Below are 22,076 nucleotides of genomic sequence, written 5' to 3'. Positions count from 1 at the left end.
ACCAATGATGACTTTAGGCACTCCACCTTGTACTGTTGCTTGCGTTAGTGCCAGTAGCTGGACTACGGCATCTGTGTCCAGTGAGTTCGGCTTTGTGACATATCATGGTTAATGTGTTGACTGCTGACTGCTGCAGTTAAAACTTCATTAGGACTACAAAATGTTAAGTCTATTGTTTCAAATTTCCTAGCTAGTTCTAGTAGTTCATCATTATTGCAATTTGGTGATCTGCATCACTTTAGCCTGCATATTAAATGCTTTTTTAAGTACTAGTCAATTCCTAAGCACCATTGATTTCTGAGTCAAAACTGGTCGATTTATATGTACCGGTAATCTTACCTATTTACAAGTTAGAAGCCTTTTGACGTATTAATTTGGATTAAATGCGTAAATAAAATAGCAGATATATATTAAATTTTGTTTTATTCCGCTGCTAAAAAAAAGAATTCAGGGATAAGTAACTTCTAAATAATTCAAATTTCTTTTGTATACATAGCTAAAGCAAGAACATTCACTTAATTTGCCAAAGTTAGCACGCAAACTTCGTACAAAATCATGAGCCTTTGTTTGTCGCCCAAGTTAGATCAGCCACTAAGGAAACATGATCTGAGGGAAACACAACACTAGGAAGTCCAACATTAGCACTAAGCTCTTCTTCACTTGGCAGTGGAACTACCTGACTGACTTTAAATCTATTCGCTTGGTAGAATATATAGTCCAGACAGTCTTTGAATCCCTCAGTGTAGTTTGTATAAAGAGGCGTGCCACATGCACTTTCCATCCTTATAGGGTTAATCAGAAGGAGATCTTTAACAGCTTCATCGACATCTAAAACAATAACAGTAATAAAAAAAAATGACAACAGTAATAATAACGCATGGATTAATGATCTTATTAGCAGAATAGTTTTATACGGCACAGACACATTGCACGCGTTAAAATGTTTCAAATACAAGGCAAGTACTTAGAGGTTTGAACATAAGAGTTTATGTACCAAGATTAAATTGTAAAATTACAAATGTTCAGCAGGAATTTTGAATTGTTGGCAATTGCAGGAATTGTTGGAGAGGTATCAGCCTTAATTAATTAATTAATTAGTTTTAGTATCAAGTCACCAAAAGCGACGCTTGCCTGGACAGTGAGCTTTTGGAGGCTTAGAGGCTTGGTGTGTTTAGGTAAATTGACGGGTTTTCAATAAATTCATTCATTCATCCATTGGATTTCGTCAAATATTTAAGTCCCAGATTGTTCCTTACTTATCAAAACAATTAACGGCACTATTACTGTCCTCTGCGCTGTTCCTATCTAATCTGAGATCGTCGGTATAGTTGATACAAGATTTAATTTTGCCTCTTCGTCGTAAGCATACATGACAAACTTTCTTCTAGATTTTATACAAAAATAAGATCCACCAGAATAATCCAACAAAAGGAAAAGAAAACACCCCTATTCCATACAAAGCTCTACTCAGATCCACCGCTGAGGTCGTTATACACATTTACTGATACTGTGTTATTTTTATAGAGCGCACTCAAAGGAAAAATTTGGAAAGCCCATTGTATATCTGCTGGACAAATGATCAGTCATAATCAGTAAAGCTTGTCACTGCTGGTATCAGTAAATACCCATTCCACACTAGGCTCTACTGGGAGCCACCAACCAAGGTCGTTATACACATTTACTGATACTTTGTTATTCTAATAGTGTGCGGAAATTACTTTGTGTGGAAATCCCCTCAGAGGAGAAGCTTGGAGTCCCATGAATAGCTGCTGGATAAAAAACGCTTTCATAATCAGTAAAAATTATCACTACTGGTATCAATGAATTTTGACATTTTATCCTCCTAGTACAGCTAAATATTTGATCCATGTATGTTAATAATTTGGTTATGACTAGGTCAGGGTTTTATCTTGTTTTTAGAGGGGGTAAGTTAGGGAATTCATCAAATGAGAACATTAACAGTAGAGATTTGAGTGAATTTTAAAGACTGTTGAAGAACGGATTGTTTTCTAAATATGATTTTAATGATTAAGTTAATAGAATGAACAATTGATAGAATAAAATTGTACTAAATCCTTAGATTTAGTACTTTATTTTAATTGATAAGTGTTATGTGCAGGGCCGTATTCAGAGGGAGGGGTAGGGTATTTGACCCCCTCCACAAAATGTTTGTCTGACTCGTTTAAAACATAACAAAAATGAATATAAACAAATTTTATGCGTTTTTTCAAAGTAAATTTGTACCCCCCCCCCCCAACAAAAAATCCTTCTGTAAAACTTCCCACCCGAACAGAAATCCTGGATACAGCCCTCGTGGACTTCTCGTGGACATGTATTACACATATTTTTGCTACTTTTGTAGAAGTCAGACAAACATGTTGGGGGGGGGGGGTCAAACCAGGTGATATCCCCCCGCCTGGAGACAGCCATATTATATATATATATATATATATATATATATATATATATATATATATATATATATATATATATATATATATATATATACAGGAAAAAATTCTTGGAAAAAATTCCTTACAAAATAAATAAACAATAACAAATGCTTAATATGATATTAAAGGCAATATTTAAAATAACATCTAAAAAACATCTAAGTCTTCTTTATGTCACAATGTCTGGGTGTTTTGTGTGTGTCTTTCTTGGCACTGTTATGATCATTGTGGCTCTCTGCTACGTTGAACAAATTGATATTTAGAAATGAACAACTAAGCATGATAGATTTCATCTTGATCATAGACGTAACTATTACTTACCGTAGGTGGTACTATTACTACACTCGAGTAAGCCAAAACATAAACAGAGGGCCAAGAAGGCAATTAAATAAATAAATAAAAATGTTGACCTACTTGAGCTCCAATCCTTGTGATCAGGAGAAATGTGCTGTTTTTGCATTAATTCGAGGACACCATTTGAGGGAGAACTGTTGAAGTCCCCACAGAAAATCAGGGCAATTTCCTTATCTGGAGCCTGGAATGACAAAATAGTTCAATATTTTGACACATTAAAAGACACAACTCTTAAACCAAAAGAAGTTTAAAGCCTTAAATTACAAAGGATTTTTTAGAGACAAAGGGACATTAATTTGATACGTAGAGTTTATGGGGTGTCCACTTTAAAGTTTGGCACATCAGAGGTTTTTTTTTTAAAGGTCCTACTAACGACAATAAACATTAATAGTTTAGAGTAAGTTAGTATTGAAATGTAGCAAAGGCAGGTCTGACATGCCTGTGACTTCACAAATACTAGTCAGAGTCGACGCTGTAGCGTTGCCTATAGAAAGGCCATACGGCTCCAATGTTTTATTATTTATTTTTTTTTCCCAGAGGCACTTCATATGGAAGAGGTCGTCGTATAAGCTTCAAAGGGGGCTCATTCGATTGGAAATCGAGAGTTCTAGTGCCCCTTTCAATATTCAAAAATGATTGGAGGGCAACCAGCCCCCTCCCAACGCCCATCATTTCCCCAGACACTTCCAAACACAAATTTTGGGATAGCCAATTCGTTCAGCGTATTTGCTTTTCAGACATAAAATATGTTTTCGAGGAGGGCACTCCCCCAAAACCCTTAGGACAGGGGTTTTAAGCAATAGCCCGGGGACATCTAAGACTTTTAAAGAAGGCCTTGTACGAAAAACTTCAAAAAATGCTCATTTAATTGGAAATTAAAGAGCTAGTGCCCTTTTTAATAGTCGAAAGTGATTGGAGTGTAACTAGCCCCCCCCCCACGCCCATCCTTTCCCCGAACACATCCAATAAAAATTTTCAGATAGCCATTTTGTTCAGCGTACTTGATTTCCAGATAGAATATATATTTTTGAGGAGGACACTCTCCCACAATCATCAGGGCAAGGGTTTTAAGTTATGCCCTGGGGGCATATAAGGTTTTTATAGAAAGCGTTATCGTAGAAACTTCAAAACAGGCTAATTCGATTGGAAATTAAAGAGCTAGTGCCCTTTTTAATAGTCGAAAATGATTGGAGGGCAACTAGCCCCCCCCCCCCCACGCCCATCATTCCCCCAAACACATCCAATCAAAATTTTGAGATAGCCATTTTCTTCAGCGTAGTTGATTTCCAGATAGAAAATATATTTTTGAGGAGGATACTCCCCCACAACCCTCGGGGCAAGGGTTTTAAGTTATGCCCTGGGGGCATATAAGGTTCTTATAGAAGGCGTTGTCGTAGAAACATCAAAACATGCTCATTCGATTGGAAATTAAAGGGCTAGTGCCCTTTTTAATAGTCAAAAATGATTGGAGTCTAACTAGCCAGCCCCCCCCCCCCCAGCCCATCATTTCCTCACCCACATAAAATAAAAATATTCATATAGCAATGTTGTTCATCGTAGTTGATTTCCAGATAGAAAAAATATTATTGAGGAGGACAATACCCCAATACCCTCAAGGTAAGGGTTTTAAGATACGCCTAGGGGGCAGATGAGGTTTTTATAGAAAGCCTAGTCAAAAAAACTTCAAAACAGGCTAATTCAATTGGAAATTTAAGGGCTAGTGCCGTTTTTAGTAGTCAAAAATGAGTTGAGTGCAACTAGCCCCCCACGGCCATCATTTCCACAAACACATCCACTCAAAATTTTGAGATAGTCGTTGTGTTCAGCGTAGTTGATTTACAGATAGAAAATATATTTTTGAGGAGGACACTCCCCCAGAACCCTCAGGGCAAGGGTTTTAAGTTATGGCCTCGGGGAATATAAGATTTTTATAGAAGGCATTGCCGTAGAAACTTCAAAATAGGCACATTCGATCGGAAATTCGAAGCGCTAGGGCCAACTTGAATAGTCAAAAGTGATTGGATCGCACATAGCGCCCCCCCACGCCTCTCATTCCCCCAAACACATCCAATCAAAATTTTGAGATAGCCATTTTTTTCAGCGTAGTTGATTTTCAGATAGAAAATATTTTTTTGAGGAGAACACTCCCCCACAACCCTCAGGGCAAGGGTTTTAAGTTATCCCCTGGGGGCATATAAGGTTTTTATTGAAGGCGTTGTCATAGAAACTTCAAAAAAGGCTCATTCGATTGGAAATTCAAACGGATAGTGCCCTTTTTAATAGTCAAAAGTGATTGGAGGGCAACTAGCCCCCCCCCCTACGCCCTTCATTTCCCCAAACACATCCAATCAAAATTTTGAGATAGCCATTTTTGTTCAGCGTAGTTGATTTCCGGATTGAAAATATTTTTTTGAGGAGGACACTCCCCCACAACCCTCGGGGCAAGGGTTTTAAGTTATGTCCTGGGGGCACATAAGGTTTTTATAGAAGGCTGTGTCGTAGAAACTTCAAAACAGGCTCATTCGATTGGAAATTAAAGGGTAGTGCCCTTTTTTAATAGTCGAAAGTGATTGGAGGGCAACTAGCCCCCCCCCCCCACGGACATAATTTCCCCAAACACATCCAATCAAACTTTTGGGATAGCCATTTTGTTCAGTGTAGTTGATTTCCAGACAGAAAATATGTTTTTGAGGAGGACACTCCCCCACAACCCTCAGGGCAAGAGTTTTAAGTTATGTAGTTTTAAGTTCTGGAAATTAGGTCTTTGAGGATTACAACTCCCCCAAAGCCCTCAGGGCAAGGGTTGTAATTTAAGGATTCTCCGAATCCTTCATATTATTTTTTATGGAAGGGATGCTCGTATAAACTTTAGAGAGGGCTCATTTGATTGGAAATTAACAGTTCTTGTTCACTTTTTAAAAGTCAAAAGAGATTGAAGGATATCTAGCCCTTCCCTCCTCCACGCCCTAAATGCATCAGATAAAAATTTTGAGATAACAAAAAACTCCGGTGTCGACACAGCCCGCCCGGGCCCAGGGTTAGGCGTCGTAAGTAATGGCTGGCAGCATTAAGGGGAGCTTATAACTTGTGGGAAGGGGTTTTGTATGGGAAGAACACATAGGAAATTTGTCATAATTACCCAATTATAAGGTTAAAATACATACTCTGTGATAGATGCAAAATTGCTCTGGTACACAAATTCCTATTAAGGTCAATTCTAAACAGTCGTCATCCCTTTGTGTCAGCAAGTGAAGTTGTCTAAACTCTCTTATTGGAGCTATTTTTCAATCCATTCATTTTTATCAATTACTGTCCACAAGTTGTGCACTTTTTCTATTGTTATAATATATTATTTTTATAAAACTATTAATCGTTTAGAATTTGAAAAAAGTCTAATTTGATTTAAATTTAAATTTCCAGAACAGTTTTTTAAATTAAATAATGATTGGACAGTAAGCACCCCCCCCCCCCCATGCCATAAAAACTTGAAACTTTTTGACAAATTTTTTTTTTTTTTTTGCATACTCAGTTTAAGTTTAACTTATCTTAATATTTATTTATTCATTTACATTAAGATCTTTTGTATGTTTGTTTGTATTGATCTTCTATTCAATTTCTATTCGTTCTAAGATTCAGTTACACTACAACAGCAAAATATATTTTTTCGTTTTAAGACAAATTTGCGTACTCAGCCGTAGCTTTACTCATTTTAAGATATATTCATTCATTTATACTATTACTTGTAGTATGTTTTTTGCTATGATTGTTTATTTAATTTCTGTTCGTTTTAAGTTTCATTTATGCTTCAATATCAAAATATTTCTTTTCGTTTTAAGCTAGATTTTCATATTCAATCTAATCATTAATCGCTTTAAAATATGTTTATTCATTTACTATAGGGCCTATTGTATGTTTTTTGTATTGATGGTGTGTAGTATTTCCGCTCGTTTTGGATTCCGAGCATTCCTCCATAGTTATAAAATGTCTTTTTGAGCGTGTACCTTTACAGCTATGTGTACGTGCAAAGCTTAAGTTTAAAATGACCTTTACTTTTCATTCAAAAACTTATTTTTGCAAAGTTTTTTTCATTAATTTTAATAAAAAACTGCCTTCTTTAATGTTCTAAACAGCAGAAACTAGCTAAATCAGAAACTTAAGAGATTGCCTTTTTTAGGGGTGGCAGGGGATAATTTCAGAATTTTAAAACACCTGATTGCTTACTAGAAATCCACTTAGAAAAATAAATAAAATCGTATGGGTTTATTCCAATTTTGCGAAAATATTTGTCCCGAAAAATCTCATATAAGACCTAATTCTTTTTTCCTAGTAATTCTACATATATAGCATACAATACGGGTTGGAAACTGAAATTTCCAAGGGAACAACCCAATCCCATATCTCCAAAGAAAATTTGTGATTACATGAAACTTCCGCTTCGCCCAAATTTTCATTTAACTAAAACTTATATAGTTTTAGTATAAACTAGACATGGAGGGCATGCGTTTGCTGAATTTCGACCCTAATTTCTACAAGGTTTGATTTTGATCAAACGATTTTCGTGAAACATTTTTTTTTATTATTGAAAAACAAATTCTTTTTCTTCTTCTTAGATTCAGAGTAAGTAAAATTTGATAATGGTTGCTATATGAAATTCTGAAGATAACAGTTAGTAGATTTCTGTAACTATATATCTCTTAAAGGCACATGCAAATTAAGAGGATAATTTCTTTGTTCAATGCCCAATTTCTTAGATAACCATTAATGTACAAAGGATCAGGGCCGTCACGTATAAGGGGGCTCCTCCCCCCAATGTTTTTGGTCACTCGGAAAAAAAATCGGTGAAATTGTGGCGCTTTGCGCCATGATTTCTCCGACGACGCTAAAATTCTTTGCTCGGTTCAGTAAAGACCATGACAATACTGACATGTCATCTACAGAAATTTTGAACTTGATCAGTAAAAACAGCAGTTTTACCGAGTCCTGTCGTAATTTTACAGATGGCGCCACAACTTTCTATTTGGTTAAATAATCAACATTAAAATAGTGACATGATATGTACTGAAATCTAAATCTCGGTTGGTAAATGCAGTGGTTTTACCGACTCATGCAGTGATTTTGCATATTGTATTCAAAACGGACATTATGCTAATTATTTTGACAAAAAAAAACAGTCAGCAAAAATAGCCAGCCAGTCGGTAAAATCTCTTCCCCCCCCCCCCAACATTTTGGCTAGTAACGACACTTCAGAAGATAAGGTATATCCTTTATACGCTTGATCTGCTGTATATCTGGCTCCACTGAACTGTATTGCTAGAAGTTCAATAGGAGTAAGGAGGTTCGAATCTCAGTGATGGACGATTTTCGTAGAAAGTTTCATTATTATCCTAAAACCATACAAGATTCTACTTTTCACAAAAAATAAAATGAAGTTTACTCACTGGGAAAATAATAGACTCCCGCCTTAACCGCTATGATAACCAATATTTAATTTTATATACAAGAGCATGATGCAGAAAATTCAAAATAAAGAACTTACAGAAAAATTCAATAATCCTCAGTTTTCACTGTTGAGGCAGTGAGTCCAAAATTCAAGCTTCACAAGCTATGTACTATAGACAAAATTTAGCAAGACTATAATTTTACAGCAAGTCTACGGCCCTGGCTTGCTTGTTTCTGACGTCAGGCTACCAGTTTTCTTTTTTTGGATTTTTGCAATTTTTATAGTCCATTTCTATTCTCGGGGTTCCACAATAATTCTGCAAAATTTCCGCTTTTTAGCTGGAATGGTTTAGCTGCAAATTGAATGGAAGGAAATAAAAGCTAGCAAACAGGCACTTGATTTTATATACAAGCTAAGAAAAGAGACAGCTTTTTTGTATTTTTAGCAAGCCAAAAACTGGCTTAACTGGCATTCTCACCACCCTCTGTTCGCTCTAGTTTTGGCTAACGTTAATGACGAATCAGGCTTATGGCCCTCATAAAGATAGTTTAACACCAAATCTCTTCGTTATCTTTAAAGCAACCAAAGATTTTAATCATCTTTTTTAAATCTTTACAGGAATTTAGTAATGTTAATAAAAATAAAGAAGAAAACCTTTAATTCCAGTGCTTTAACCAAGTCTTCAAAATACAGCATTCCTAACCCAGCCTGAAGAAGTCTTATATGATCTGCGTCTGGATGAAAGTATAGGTGAGTGTTCCCAACAATTATCCAACGATCTGGATTGTCTATTAGCTCAAATACATGCGCCTAGAACAAAGCACACTCAAAATAAAATAAATAAAAATCAGTACTTTAGTTAAAAAAAACTTGTTTTTTTTTTTATTTAGTTTCCTGAAGAAACGATTCTTGTGGGGAAAAAGTTAGTATAAGAAGTAAGTGGCTGCAATGATAGATACGTAAAGTACTTTAATGATGAGGATGACATCATGCATGTGCCGAAAACATATCCTAAATGCTAAAAAGAGAAAAAAAGACACATCCCAAATTTATGATTTGGGACCCTTCAGAAGTCCCAGCAGGTACTGAATTAGTTTCGACGTGCATCACCTCTACGATGAATCAAATGTGTAGAAAGATGGAAGAAACCAAATTCAGACAATGGTCAGTGTGTAAGGCTATCCCTGATTTGGATAGAAATACTGTTGTAACCCCTCTACTATATTCTGTAGTGGTGAAAAATCCCCCTAAATCCTTGATGACTCCTGAAGCTCGGAAATTGGCTATCAATTCAGTATGTAGTACGGATCCTTCAAGAAATAAGATTGTAGTTCGTTGTCGCAAATCAGAGTTTAAAGTTCTTGTACACAATGTTAAAACGGCTGAGAGAATTGAAGATTCGTTTAAAACTTCGGACGATAGTGTAGCTGTAAAAATTAAAGCTAAACAGTTTATGGGCATCTTAAAGCAGGTACCATTTGAGTTTCATGATGGATTACAAGCCTTGATTTCTAACTGCATCAAGGCCGGACGTTGTGGACTTTCGTTAAACTTTTAAATTATCGTTCGCTTCTCAGAATGATCTAGAGAATTTTTTGAAAAATTCCCCTAAATTTGGATACGAGACTCTTCATATCGAAAAATATTGGCATCTACCCTACAGATGCCATAATTGCCACAAAGACGACGGTCACAAGGCAAAGATATCTGAGTTTCCCAGATATTTAGGCACTGTGCGCAAACTGGACATGAACATACTGAAGAATCTCCTTGCACTAACAGTTCATATTGTGCATTACGTCAATCTCGAAAATAAGACTGGTCCTCTTTAAGGTATGACAAAAACTAATAGCTTAGAGAATCCCACCAGATTCGTAGGAGTTCCAACTAACCACAGTTCTGTATGGGTGTTATGTTGGAACATAAATGGTGGCGTCCTGAGTAAACTTCCGTTGCTTTAAAATATGGTTGAAAAACACGACATAGTTTGCATACAAAAACACTTTTTACTACCGGACTGCAAAACATACTACAATTATATTCTGATAATTCTACTTTGATATACCCTGCTTCTCTTCAAAAAAGAAAGGACCTAGCGGAGGGCTGGCTGTCTTGAGCAAGTACGAATTTGAATGTTTACGTTCAGAAGATCGCTTTCTTGGCGTTAGTTCCAATGGTTTCGCTATTGTGAATGTCTATTTACCCATTAATTATAGCAATCAGGCCTCAGAAATGAGATTCATTAACGCATGTTGTAAGTTAGACAAATATGTAAATCAGCTACTCTATTCATTCCCACGCTGTCTTATCATTGGCGATTTCAATTGAGATTAATCATGTTGTTATTGTCCCTGAGCTCAAATTTTAAAGACGATGTTGCCTAATGTGATCCATGTGCTCCTAAAAAGTTAAAAGTTTACCTTTATATCCATAGCTAACGCTACTTAAAACATTGATGCGACTCTTGTTTCCTATTAAGCTTGCGCATACAGTTTTATTTTGAACGATTTTTTGTGTAGTGATCAAGATCCTTTTAACTCAAGTATCGAGTGTCTAGTTCTCCATGGACCTCCTAACATTCTATGTCATACAATAAAGAGGTCGAACTACATCAACAGATACCCCCCTTTTCAATAACTCATGCATAGCCTGAAAATGAATTAGTGATCCGAAAGCATTACTAATGTCATATGCGCCATTAGCTAAAGGACTATCTGACCATTCAGCATCCTTTAAAATTGTAGATAAACTACTTAAAGTGTGGCTGCAACCGAGACGCGTTTGAAACCCAAACTGAAAAGTAGACATGACACATTTCTGACGAATATGATTAATAATCAATAACTCAAAAAATCATTGAAAACACATTAAAAACTGTAATGGGCCTATAATACGAACATTGACAAAGCGGTTTCCCTTTTTTTCAAAACTGGAGTTAGAACACCAACACATAAGCAATCGGGCACAACTACTGTAAAAACCATCTGGAACAAAAAAGCGATATGGATCAAAAAGGTAATCGCTAGCAAACTCAAAATGGCATTCACAAATCCCATCCGACCCAAAAGAAAACTTTTCTTGTGAGTCGGATGGGCTTTGTGTACGCCATTTTGAGTTCTGCCCGATTGCTTATGTGTTGGTGTTCTAACTCCGGTTTTGAAAAAAGGCAAACCGCTTTCTCAATGTAATTCTCATTACAGTTTCTAGTGTGTTTTCAAAGATTTTTGAGTTGTTGATTATTGATCATATTCGTCAACAGTGCGTCATGCCTCCTTTTCAGTTTGGGTTTCAACCGCGTCTTGGTTGCTACCACGCTTTAAGGAGTGTATGTACAGTTTTAAAGGATGTTGAAAGAGTGAAAGGTCAGATAGTCCTTTGGCTATTGGCGCATATGATATTAGTAATGCTTTCGGATCTCTAATTCATTCTCAGGCTATGCATGAGTTATTGAAAGGGGGGGGGGGTATCAGTTGATGCAGTCCACCTCTTTGTTTGATGCGTATACGCCTCCAAGTACGTTCAAAGATTGAATCCTTGGTTCTTCCTTCAGAACTCCGTGTGAATATTGGAATTAAACAAGGGGCCATTACCTCTTCTACTATTTATAATAACGCGACCCTAAGAGCACAAGGGAATATATCGCCTTGTTGTATATTCAATGCTGTTAGTGTGTCTGTTTTATGTTATGCGGATGACGTTTTTAACCTAAGCAGGGCTTTGTTTAATTCAGAAAAAAGTTTAAGGGAGATTGCGAAGAATTATAATGAGATTGGTCTTTCTATACATGCGGCTAAGTCTCATGTGTTAATATTTAATTTTAACTGTTCTAAAACTCCTGATAGAGTAAATCTGGGTGGTTCTGATGTTGTACCACTGCAGGAGCTTGTGTACCTTGGTTTGCCTATTGGTACTTCCCTAAAATCAACTCGGAAATTACTTATTGACCGAACCGTACGTAAGATCCGTAATACGTATACTGGTGCAGTTGGATCACAGCTGAATCTTGGTAAATGACACCTTACAAAAGTATATAATGCTGTTTGTCTCCCTCATGTTCTATACCTGGTTCCTTTCTGGGACATTTTTAACCAGTCAGATAAAACGGAAATCAGGAGGACCTATTTTAAATATTTAAAGTTCCTTATCCGGGTCCCTATGGTTGTTAGGTAGTTGGTTTTAATTCTTTTTATGTTTGGCTTTTATTGATACATCGTTTCGTTTCGCGCTGAAGAAGAGAGGCGTTTGTCCTCTCGAAATATTCGCTTTGTTTTTTCAGTATCTTCATTTGGCCTATAAAAACCCCATTTTTGCTAGCTTTTCTTTCTTTATGTGATGTCAGGCCAATGTGGTTTAAAAAATTATCTTTATATATATATATATATATATATATATATATATATATATATATATATATATATATATATATATATATATATATATATATATATATATATATATATATATATATATATATATATATATATATATATATATATATATATATATATATATATATATATATTGTAACCCATCAAAAATACAAAGCATGACGATGGAGTATAACAAAAAGAAAGAAAATGAAAAAAAAAAAACACAAACAAAACAGGAGCAAATACGTGCAAATTAAAACTCAATAAACCAAACAATTCAGAAAGTTAAGCCACTCCAAGGGTTGTAAACCTCTTAAAATGTATCATAAAAATAAATAATACAAAAAAAATAACAATAACCCAGCAAAAAAAAAAATAAATAAATAAAGAAAAAATGGAAACTAGCATTAAAATAAAAAATCCTTCCAAGGGTGGTTCGGTGGTTCGGCTGTATGTCTCCAGCATTTCACCATTCCTAGTCCTAGCTACTAGGAACTGAATTTTCCCTTTGATTTGTGTTTTCTGTGGAACTATCTGATAATCTTTTTATGCGTTTTGCAATTACAGAATTTATTAAACTAATTGGATAAACATTCGCTAATAAAATATCTATCTGGTGGATGAGCTCTAAATCCAAGATGCATGATGAGCATACTTTGAATGCTATACCTACAAGAGAAGTGACTCCTCTTCTTTTCACAGCAGGAAAATCACTATAGGAATAATTTCAGTAACAATCATTATTTGTAGGTTTTCTACGGACACCAAACTCCAAACATGATTCATTTCGGTGCACCAGAAAATTCAGTTTATCTTGGTCTCCCATACGTTAAAGGGATTTCAGACTACATTTCAAAAAATCTAAGGAAAAATAACATTTACACTTATTATAGACCCAGAAAAACTATCAGGTCCCAAATTTATCAAGGTAAAGACCCTATCCCGATAGGTGAAAACTCCGGTGTCTACAGAATTCCTTGTTCGTGCGGTCTTAGGTATATCAGAAGAGCTGATCAGTGACTAATGGACAGATTAAATCACCGCTCTGTTCAATTAATAATACACTTAAAGAGCGGAAAAAAAACAGAAAGTTTTGACTCTGCCCTTGCAGAGCACAGTTTTGAAAAACCAGACCATACAATTTTTGTTTAATCAAGCTAGTCTTATTTCACATGATAAAGGTATTGTCCAGCACTACAGAGAAGCTGTTGAAATTTATAAATACCAACATTTAGGTCTAGCTTTAAACAGAGATTCCAGTGATTTAAGAATAAACGAGTCATATTTCGGTTTTCTCAAAAGATAAGCCGATACTTTAGTACTCCCTGAAATAAACCTTGAACCACTTTCCCAGTCATCTAATCAAACACGTGAACAACCCCTTAGGTCTCAAAGGGTGTCTGCAAGAAATGCATTAATTAAAATCCGAAATCAAATGACATAGTTCTCCAACTTATTTAATTGCTGGTTCGTTTTGTTTTTCGAGTGAATGACTTGTTTCCTTGTCTTTGTCAGTTGTTCGCTAGTATCCGTCGATGGCAGTTAATATTTTTTTGGATTTTGTGCAAATCGCGGATATTGGCGAATAACTCGCTTTTATGGTTGTTAGGTATTTGGTTTTAATTCTTTTAATTTTTGGCTTTTATTGATACATCGTTTCGTTTCGCGCTGAAGAAGAGAGGCGTTTGTCCTCTCAAAATATTCGCTTTGTTTTTTCAGTATCTTCATTTGGCCTATAAAAACCCTATTTTCGCTCGTTTTTCTTTCTTTATATATATATATATATATATATATATATATATATATATATATATATATATATATATATATATATATATATATATATATATATATATATATATATATATATATATATATAGTAAAGGCCATACGGCTCCAATGTTTTATTATTTATTATTATTACTTTTTTTCCCAGAGGTACTTCCTATGGAAGGGGTCGTCGTATAAACTTCAAAGGGGCCGTATTCGATTGAAAATCGAGAGTTCGTAGTGCCCTTTTTAAGGGTCAAAAGTTACTGGAAGGCAACTGACACCCCTTCCACGCTCACCATTTCCTCAAACACATCCAATCAAAATTTTGAGATAGCCATTTTGTTCTACGTAGTTGATTTTCAGATAGAAATTATATTTTTGAGTAGGACATTCCCCCCACAGCCCTCAGGGCCAGGGTTATAATTTATGCCCTGGGGCATATAAGGTTTCTTTTATAGAAAACTTTGTCGTAGAAACTTCAAAAAGGGCTCATTCGATTGGAAATTCAAAGGCTAGTGCCCTTTATAATAGTCGGAAGTGATTAGAGGACAACTAACCCCTCTCTCACGCCCACCTTTTCCCCACACATCCAATCAAAATCCAATCCAGTCATTTTGTTCAACGTGGTTGAGAGTTTCAGAAATCAGGCCTTCGAGGACGACAATCTCCCGAGAGTATTTAAAGCAAGAGTTGCAAGCTTTGCCCTGGGGGCAAATAACACACTTAGAGAAATGTTTGTCGCAAACGACCCAAAAAGGCCTCGTTTGATTGGATATTTAAATGGCTAGTGCCCTTTTTAATAGTTGAAAGTGATTGGAAGGCAACTAGCACCCCTTCCACGCCCACCATTTCCCGAGACACATCGAATCAAAATATTAAGATAACAATTTTGTTCAACGTAGTTGAAAGTTCTGGAAATTATATCTTTGTGCAGGACACTCCCCCCAGAGTCTTCAGGCTAAGGGTTAAAAGTTATGCCCTGGGGGCATATATGGTTTTTATGGAAGGAATGCTCGTATAGACTTCAGAGAGGGCTCATTTGATTGGAAATTGAAAGTTCTAGTTTACTTTTTAGGCGCCAAAAGATATCGGAGAGTAGCCCCCGCCCCCACGCCCTTTTTTCCGAAATGTATCCGATAAAACTTTTGAGATAGCTATTTAGTTAAAAATAGTTCAAAGATGATATAACAAAACTCTGGTGTCGGCACAACCCCCCCGGGGCCCGGGGGCAGGCGTTGTAAGGTATGTCCCGGGGGTATATATGGTTCTTATGGAAGGGATGCTCGTATAAACTTCAAAGAGGGCTCATTTGATTGGAAATTGGAAGTTTTAGTTCACTTTTTAAGAGTCAAAAGGGATTGTAGGGCACCTAGCCCCTCCCCCCCCCCTCCACGCCCTTTTTTTCCCAAAAGCATCTGATAAGTATTTTGAGATAGCCATTTTTTCAAAGATAAGTTCGAAGTCCATGTAACGAAAACTCCGGGGGTCGACACAGCCCCCCAGGGCCTGGGAGCCGGTATTGTAATCTATGCCCTGGGGGAATATCTTGGTCTTGTTGATTGAGTACTCGCATAAACTTCAGAAAAGTGGCTTGTTAGGAAGTTGAAATTTGTAGCACCGTTCTCGGGAACTAAAAGAAATTGAAGGGTAATAAGCCCCCCTCCCTAGCCCCTTTTCCCCAAATGCTTCCGATGAAAACTTTGACATTGCCTTTAACTTATAAACTGTTCAAAAGTTAGATAAAAAAAAGTAAGGTGTCGACAAAACCCCTCAGGGCCCGGGGTTAGGCGTTGTAAGTTATGCCCTTGGGCATATATGGCTCTTACGGAAGGGATACTTGGATAAATGTAATTGAGAGCTCATTTGATTGGATATCGAAATTTCTAGTTCACTTTTCAATATTCAAAAAGGATTCAAAATCAACTAGCGCCCCCACCCCCACGCCTTCTTTTTCCAACCCCATCTGATGAAAATTTTGAGATAGATATTTTGTTAAAAGAAATAGTTCAAGGGTCGGATAAGGAAAACTCCGGTGTCAATATAACCCCTCAGGGCCCGGGGGCAGGCGTTCTAAGTTACGCCCTAAGGGCATGTATGGTTTTTATGAAAGGGATGCTCGTATAGACTTCATAGAGGGCTCATTTGATTGGAAATTGAAAGTTCTAGTTCACTGTTTAGGTCAAGAGATTTAAGGGCAACTGGCCCCCCCCCCACACCCTTTTCTCTCCAATGCCCCCTGCTCTAAATTTTTAGATAGCAAGTTTTTTTTATAATTTTTCAAAAATTAGATAACACAAACTCTGGTTTCAAGGCAACCCCCTAGGACTCGGGGGATAGGTATCGCAAGTGTTGTCCTGGGAGCGTATATGGTTCTTATGAAAGGGATGATCGTATAAACTTCAGAGAGGGCTCATTTGATAGGACATTGAAAGTTCTAGTTCACTTTTTAAGAGTCAAAAGATATCCGAGGGCAACTAGCCCCCCCCCCACACACAACTTTTTTCCCCATAATTTTTTCCGATAAAATCTTAAAGATAGCCATTTCATTAAAAAAGTTCAAAGGTCAAATAAGAAAAACTCCTTATTCGACGCAACCCCCCAGGTCCCGGAGGCAGGCGTTGTAAGTTATGCCTGGGGGGCCTATACAGCTGATGTGGAAGGGATGCTCGTATGAATATCAGAGAGGGCTCATTTGATTAGAAAACTAAAGTTGTAGTTGATTTTTAAAGAGTCAAAAGAGATAAGAGGACACCAACCCCCCCCCCCCCCCACGCCCCTTTTCCCCAAAATGCATCCGATAAAAATTTTGAGATACCTATTTCGTTAAAAATTGTTCAAAGGTCAGAGAAAAAAACTCTGGTCCTGATACCACAACCTAGCGCCCGGTGTTAGGTATTGTAAGTTAAAACCTAGATGCATATATGGTTCCTTCTGACTGGGTGGTTACGTATAGTTTGGACAGTGCTCATTTGATTGAAAATATGAAGGTTTGGTTCACTTGTAAAAAGTCAAAAGAGATTGGAGGGTCCCTAGCCCCCCCCCCGCGCCCTTTCTTCCCCAAACCCATCCGATAAAATTGAGATAGCCATTTTTTTAAAATAGTTCAAAGGCAAGATAACAAAAACTTCGGTACCGACACAACCCCCCAGGACCCGGAGGGCAGGTATTGTAAGCTGTCCTGAGGCCGTATATGGTTCTTATAAAAGGGATGCTCGTAAGAACTTCAGGGAAGGCTTATTTGAATGGAAATTAAAAGTTCTAGTTCATTTTCTCAGAGTACAAAAAGATCGGAGGGCAACTAGCCCGTCCCACTTTACACGCCTTTGGGTTTATCGGATGGATAAACCCATCCGATAAAAATTTGAGATGACCATTTTGTTAAAAATAGTTCAAACATCAGATATTACAACTCCAAGGTCGACAGAACCCCCCAGGGCGCAGGGATAGGCGTTGTAAGTTATATTCTGGGGGTATATATGGTTCTTATAGAAGGTATTCTCGTATAAACTTCAGAGAGGGCTCATTTGATTGAAAACAGAAAGTTCTAGTTCACTTTAAAAGAGTCTAAAGCGAACAAAGGGAAATTAGGCCCCCCCACACGCCTTTTTTCACCAAACCCAACCGATAAAAATTTGGAGATAGACATTTTGTTAAAAATAGTTCAAACATTAGATAATAAAAACTCCGAGGTTTATACAAACCCATTTTATTCATTTGATATCGTTACCTTAATACTAGTTTTGATACATTGATGAACATTTGATATTTTTTTTTAATTTTGATTTTGAAATAAGGAATTTTAGAAAACTTGAAACTTTTTGCAATAAAAAACGAACAAAAATTAATTAGAAAAAACTTTCCGAAAAATAAGTTTTTCAAAGAAAAGTAAAGGCCATTTTAAACTTAAGCTCAACAGATACAAATACCTTTTAAAATTCAAACTCAAAACGACCAGAAATTACTATTAAAGAATAAATGAAACCCAAAACGAACATAAATTAAATAAACAATCATAGCAAAAACATACAACAAGTAACAATATAAATGAATAAATAGATCTTAAAGCGAGTAATGCTTAGATTGAATATGAAAATCAAGCTTAAAACGAAAAAAATATTTTGCTATTGATAAATGAAACTTAAAACAAACAGAAATTAAATAAACAATAAATGCAAACAAACATACAATAGATATTAATGTACATGAATAAATAAGTCTTAAAACGAGTGAAACTTAAACTGAGTATGCAAATCAAGCTTGAAACGAACAAAAATCACTACAAACAAGTGTTTGGGTATCGCCTCCTTCTCGCAGTGTAAAAGTCTAAAACCTACTGCGTCATTGGCGCTTTACAGAAAACTATATGCGTCATGAACAGTCCTGGAAAGTATAAACAACATCAAATTGAATATTTGATGTATAATGATATTAATTGTTGAAAGATCCATCAGTTCAAGAATTCATTTCACTATAATTTTATTTTTATTTTCCATGCTGTAAGAAATGGAAAAGAAAATATTTGCAATATAATCCATTTTCAGTTAAGCGCCAATAACACAGTAGGCTTTGGTTTTTATTTACAGTTAAGGAAGAGAGCAGTATCCAAACTCTTGTTTGTAGAGAAACTACAAGGCATATTTTTTAAGTAAGTACCGTTTTTCGTTTCCGCCGCCGCAGCGCTACGGTCGGCGTTCTGCGCATGCACGCTGGTTACCTACATCTCTTGTCTACGCACTGACGCCATTACAGTCTGATTCTTCATCGTATACGTTGTTTACTGAGTGTTTAAGATGCCTCCGACAATCATGAGTCCTGCCGATTGTGAAGTACGGGCTGTAATAGGATTTCTTAGTGCTAAAGGCGTAAAACCGATCGATATTCGTCGTGAGATCTGTGAAGTTTACGGACAAAACATTATGAGTGATGGAATGATAAGGAAATGGGTGAGAGCATTTAAAGATGGCCGCACAAATGTGCACGATGAAGAAGGAGTGGGCGTCCTTCGGTCTTTAATGAAGATTTGGTGCAGAAAGTGGAAGAAAAGGCGAGAGAAAACAGACGCTTTACAATTTCATCAATGTGCGACTGGTTTCCTCAATATTCTCGTAGTGTTTTATATCACATTGTGACTGAGAACTTGAATTACCGGAAATTGTGTTCACGCTGGGTTCCAAAAATGCTGACGGACTTCCGCAAAACCCAACGTTTCGGCAGTGCATTGACTTCCTTGAGCGGTAACACAATGAAGGTGAAGATTTTTTACACCAAATTGTTACTGGTGACAAAACATGGGTGGCCTACGTCACACCAGAATCAAAACAACAATCCATGGAAGGGCGACATTCATCATCACCCAAAAGAGTGAAGTTTAAGCAAACAATTTCTGCCCGGAAAATCATGTCCATAGTTTTTTGGGACAAAAAAGGAGTAATGCTAGTGGAGTTTCTGCCTCGTAATGAGACAATCAATGCAGCGTCTTACTGTGAGACATTGAACAATCTGCGTCGTGCAATCCAGAACAAAAGACGTGGCAAGTTGAGTAAGGGTATCGTTTTGCTGCATGACAATGCCCGTCCACATGTGGCTAATAGGACCAAAGATCTCATAAAATCTTTTAAATAGGAAACTCTAGATCATCCTCCATACATAATTTCAGAGACCATACTGCCTTTTCATGACGATAAATAAAAGTTCAAATAGGGATAAAATCCTTTTAATAGACAGTGATGATGATAACAATGATAGAAATTCACAAAAATACCAGATATTTCAGTCACATGTGAAGTGACCGTCATCAGTAGTAAAACTAAACAAAAACAATTTAAAAGAATAGTTTATATACGAAATAAAATAAAACTACATATTGTTTAATTCTTTAATTCTTTACAAAACAAAGGCGGTAGCTAGCCTCTTTGACCTTCTTGAATTCGGTTCATTAGCGTTCAATGATATAACACTTGGACAGAGGTCAACTACATTGGGTGAATTGAACTTTACTTTATCAGATTTTAATAAATTATCGTTGATAAAATTTAGCCCAAATTCACCTGTGTCCCGATTCAAAGCAATGTTCTTGAATAAGATTTTATTTATTTCAAGAGTTTCACGAAAATTTTGCTGAAAACCCCGATCCCTAGAAATCAAAGACCCATTATCGAACAGAATAAAATGATCTGGAAAATTGAAAATATGTTCTGAAAGGGCTGAAGTTAAATCTTCAGACTTAGAATCTTGCTTTAAAGCGGAAGAATTAGAATCTTTATGCTGTAACAATCTCATTTCAAAATTCTGGTTAGTACGTCCCACATATGAGCTTTCGCAAGTACATGGGATCTGATAGACCCCACTTAGTTGCCCCAATGAAGTTAGATCCTTCCCAGGATTTAAAAAAATACCCAAAGTATTATTACTCTTTAAAGCTACCTTTGGACCATTACTCTGTAAAATTCTTTTGAGTTTTTCACTTAGCCCGGGTACAAATGGTAAGGAACAAAAAACATCCTTCTCCCGAGTTGTTACCAAGACTTCCTTAGAAACCTCTAGAAACCTTTTTCCTCTATTTAAAAAAGTCTGGTTAATTAACCCCTCTGGATACATGTTAATTATTAGTATTTTTCTTAGAAAAAACAGCTCCTCCTCAAAGAATTTTGGAGAGCAAATACTAAAGATCCGTTCAATTAAAGAAATGATAAAGCCAATTTCAACTTGGTGAGCGTGACCGGAACTATAAGACAAAAATCTATTGTTATTTGTCGATTTTCTGTGAATTTTAAAATCCAGACTATTTTCATTTTTTAAAAGAAGAACATCAAGAAAAGGAAGTTTCCCATCCTCTTCTAATTCAACAGTAAGCTTTAAATCACCCCCCCCCCAACAATTAAGATGTTCCAAAAGTCCTTTTAATTCCTCCTCCCCATAATCCCATTCTGAAATTATGTCATCCATATACCGGCCCCCAAAAATATGTTTGAAAATATATGAATCTAACGCAATTGCTTCAATATTCTCCACAAAAATATTAGCTAATAAAGGAGATAAGGAAGCCCCCATAGGTAAATCATTTACAATTTCGAAAAACTCCCCTCTAAATTAAAAAAATAAGAGAACTTATTGCACAACCTTACTAAATACGCAGTTACAGATACTTCCATATCTGTTTTGCCACTAATCAAGGCCAAATTTCTTAACAGCTTTCTTTCTAGAAGAGTTTCGGCTGCTTCTACATCAATATTTGTGTACATTAATACAATGTCTAAGCTTGAAAGCAAAGAATTTGAAGAAATTTCTACTTTTTCAGTTTTCCAACCAAATTCGAAGAATTCTTAATGTACGAAATTTGTGTAGACATAAGTGGTTTACAGATTGACACTAACTAATTGCTCAAAACACTTGTTGGTGACCTTGTACTTGACACATTTGGTCGTAAGGGTAGGTTAGGCCTATGAATTTTGTGAAGTCCATATAATTTAGGGCACAAGGAACTGCGCAAAGAAAAATTGTTTCAATTGTTTCAATATTCTCCACAAAAATATTAGCTAATAAAGTAGATAAGGGAGCCCCCACAATGGAACTGGCACAAGGAACTACGTGGCAGGCATTTGTAATAAAGTTGAGGTGTAATTTTTCCTTCACCCTTTAAACAATTTAATTCGTTCTTAGACTTATTTGTAAAAGAGTCTGTTGGAT

The 22,076-nt window shown here is 36.3% G+C and overlaps 1 protein-coding gene across 3 annotated transcripts in view; it reads right to left on the bottom strand.

The window, feature by feature from the left end:
• Positions 1-412: 412 nt before the first annotated feature.
• Positions 413-22,076, bottom strand: part of LOC148944303 (2',5'-phosphodiesterase 12) — a 104,263-nt gene continuing 82,599 nt past the window's right edge. For 2 of the 3 annotated variants that reach the window (XM_089100772.1, XM_089100771.1), the window contains exons 7-9: positions 8,902-9,057; positions 2,868-2,988; positions 413-828 (exon numbers count right to left, since the gene is read on the bottom strand). In XM_089100772.1, the coding sequence (XP_088956898.1) occupies positions 554-828; positions 2,868-2,988; positions 8,902-9,057 (552 nt within the window). In that variant the 3' untranslated portion in view covers positions 413-553. The remainder of the gene's footprint in view (positions 829-2,867; positions 2,989-8,901; positions 9,058-22,076) is intronic. The other variant, XM_089100773.1, reaches the window with a different exon arrangement.

The sequence above is a fragment of the Artemia sp. Qi Xiang Cuo genome, chromosome 14 (genome assembly GCF_049724085.1).
Source record: "Artemia sp. Qi Xiang Cuo chromosome 14, ASM4972408v1, whole genome shotgun sequence".
Classification (NCBI taxonomy): Eukaryota; Metazoa; Arthropoda; class Branchiopoda; order Anostraca; family Artemiidae; genus Artemia; species Artemia sp. Qi Xiang Cuo.
The sequence above is the reverse complement of the archived record's forward strand: the minus strand, read 5'-3'. Positions and strand labels throughout refer to the sequence as shown.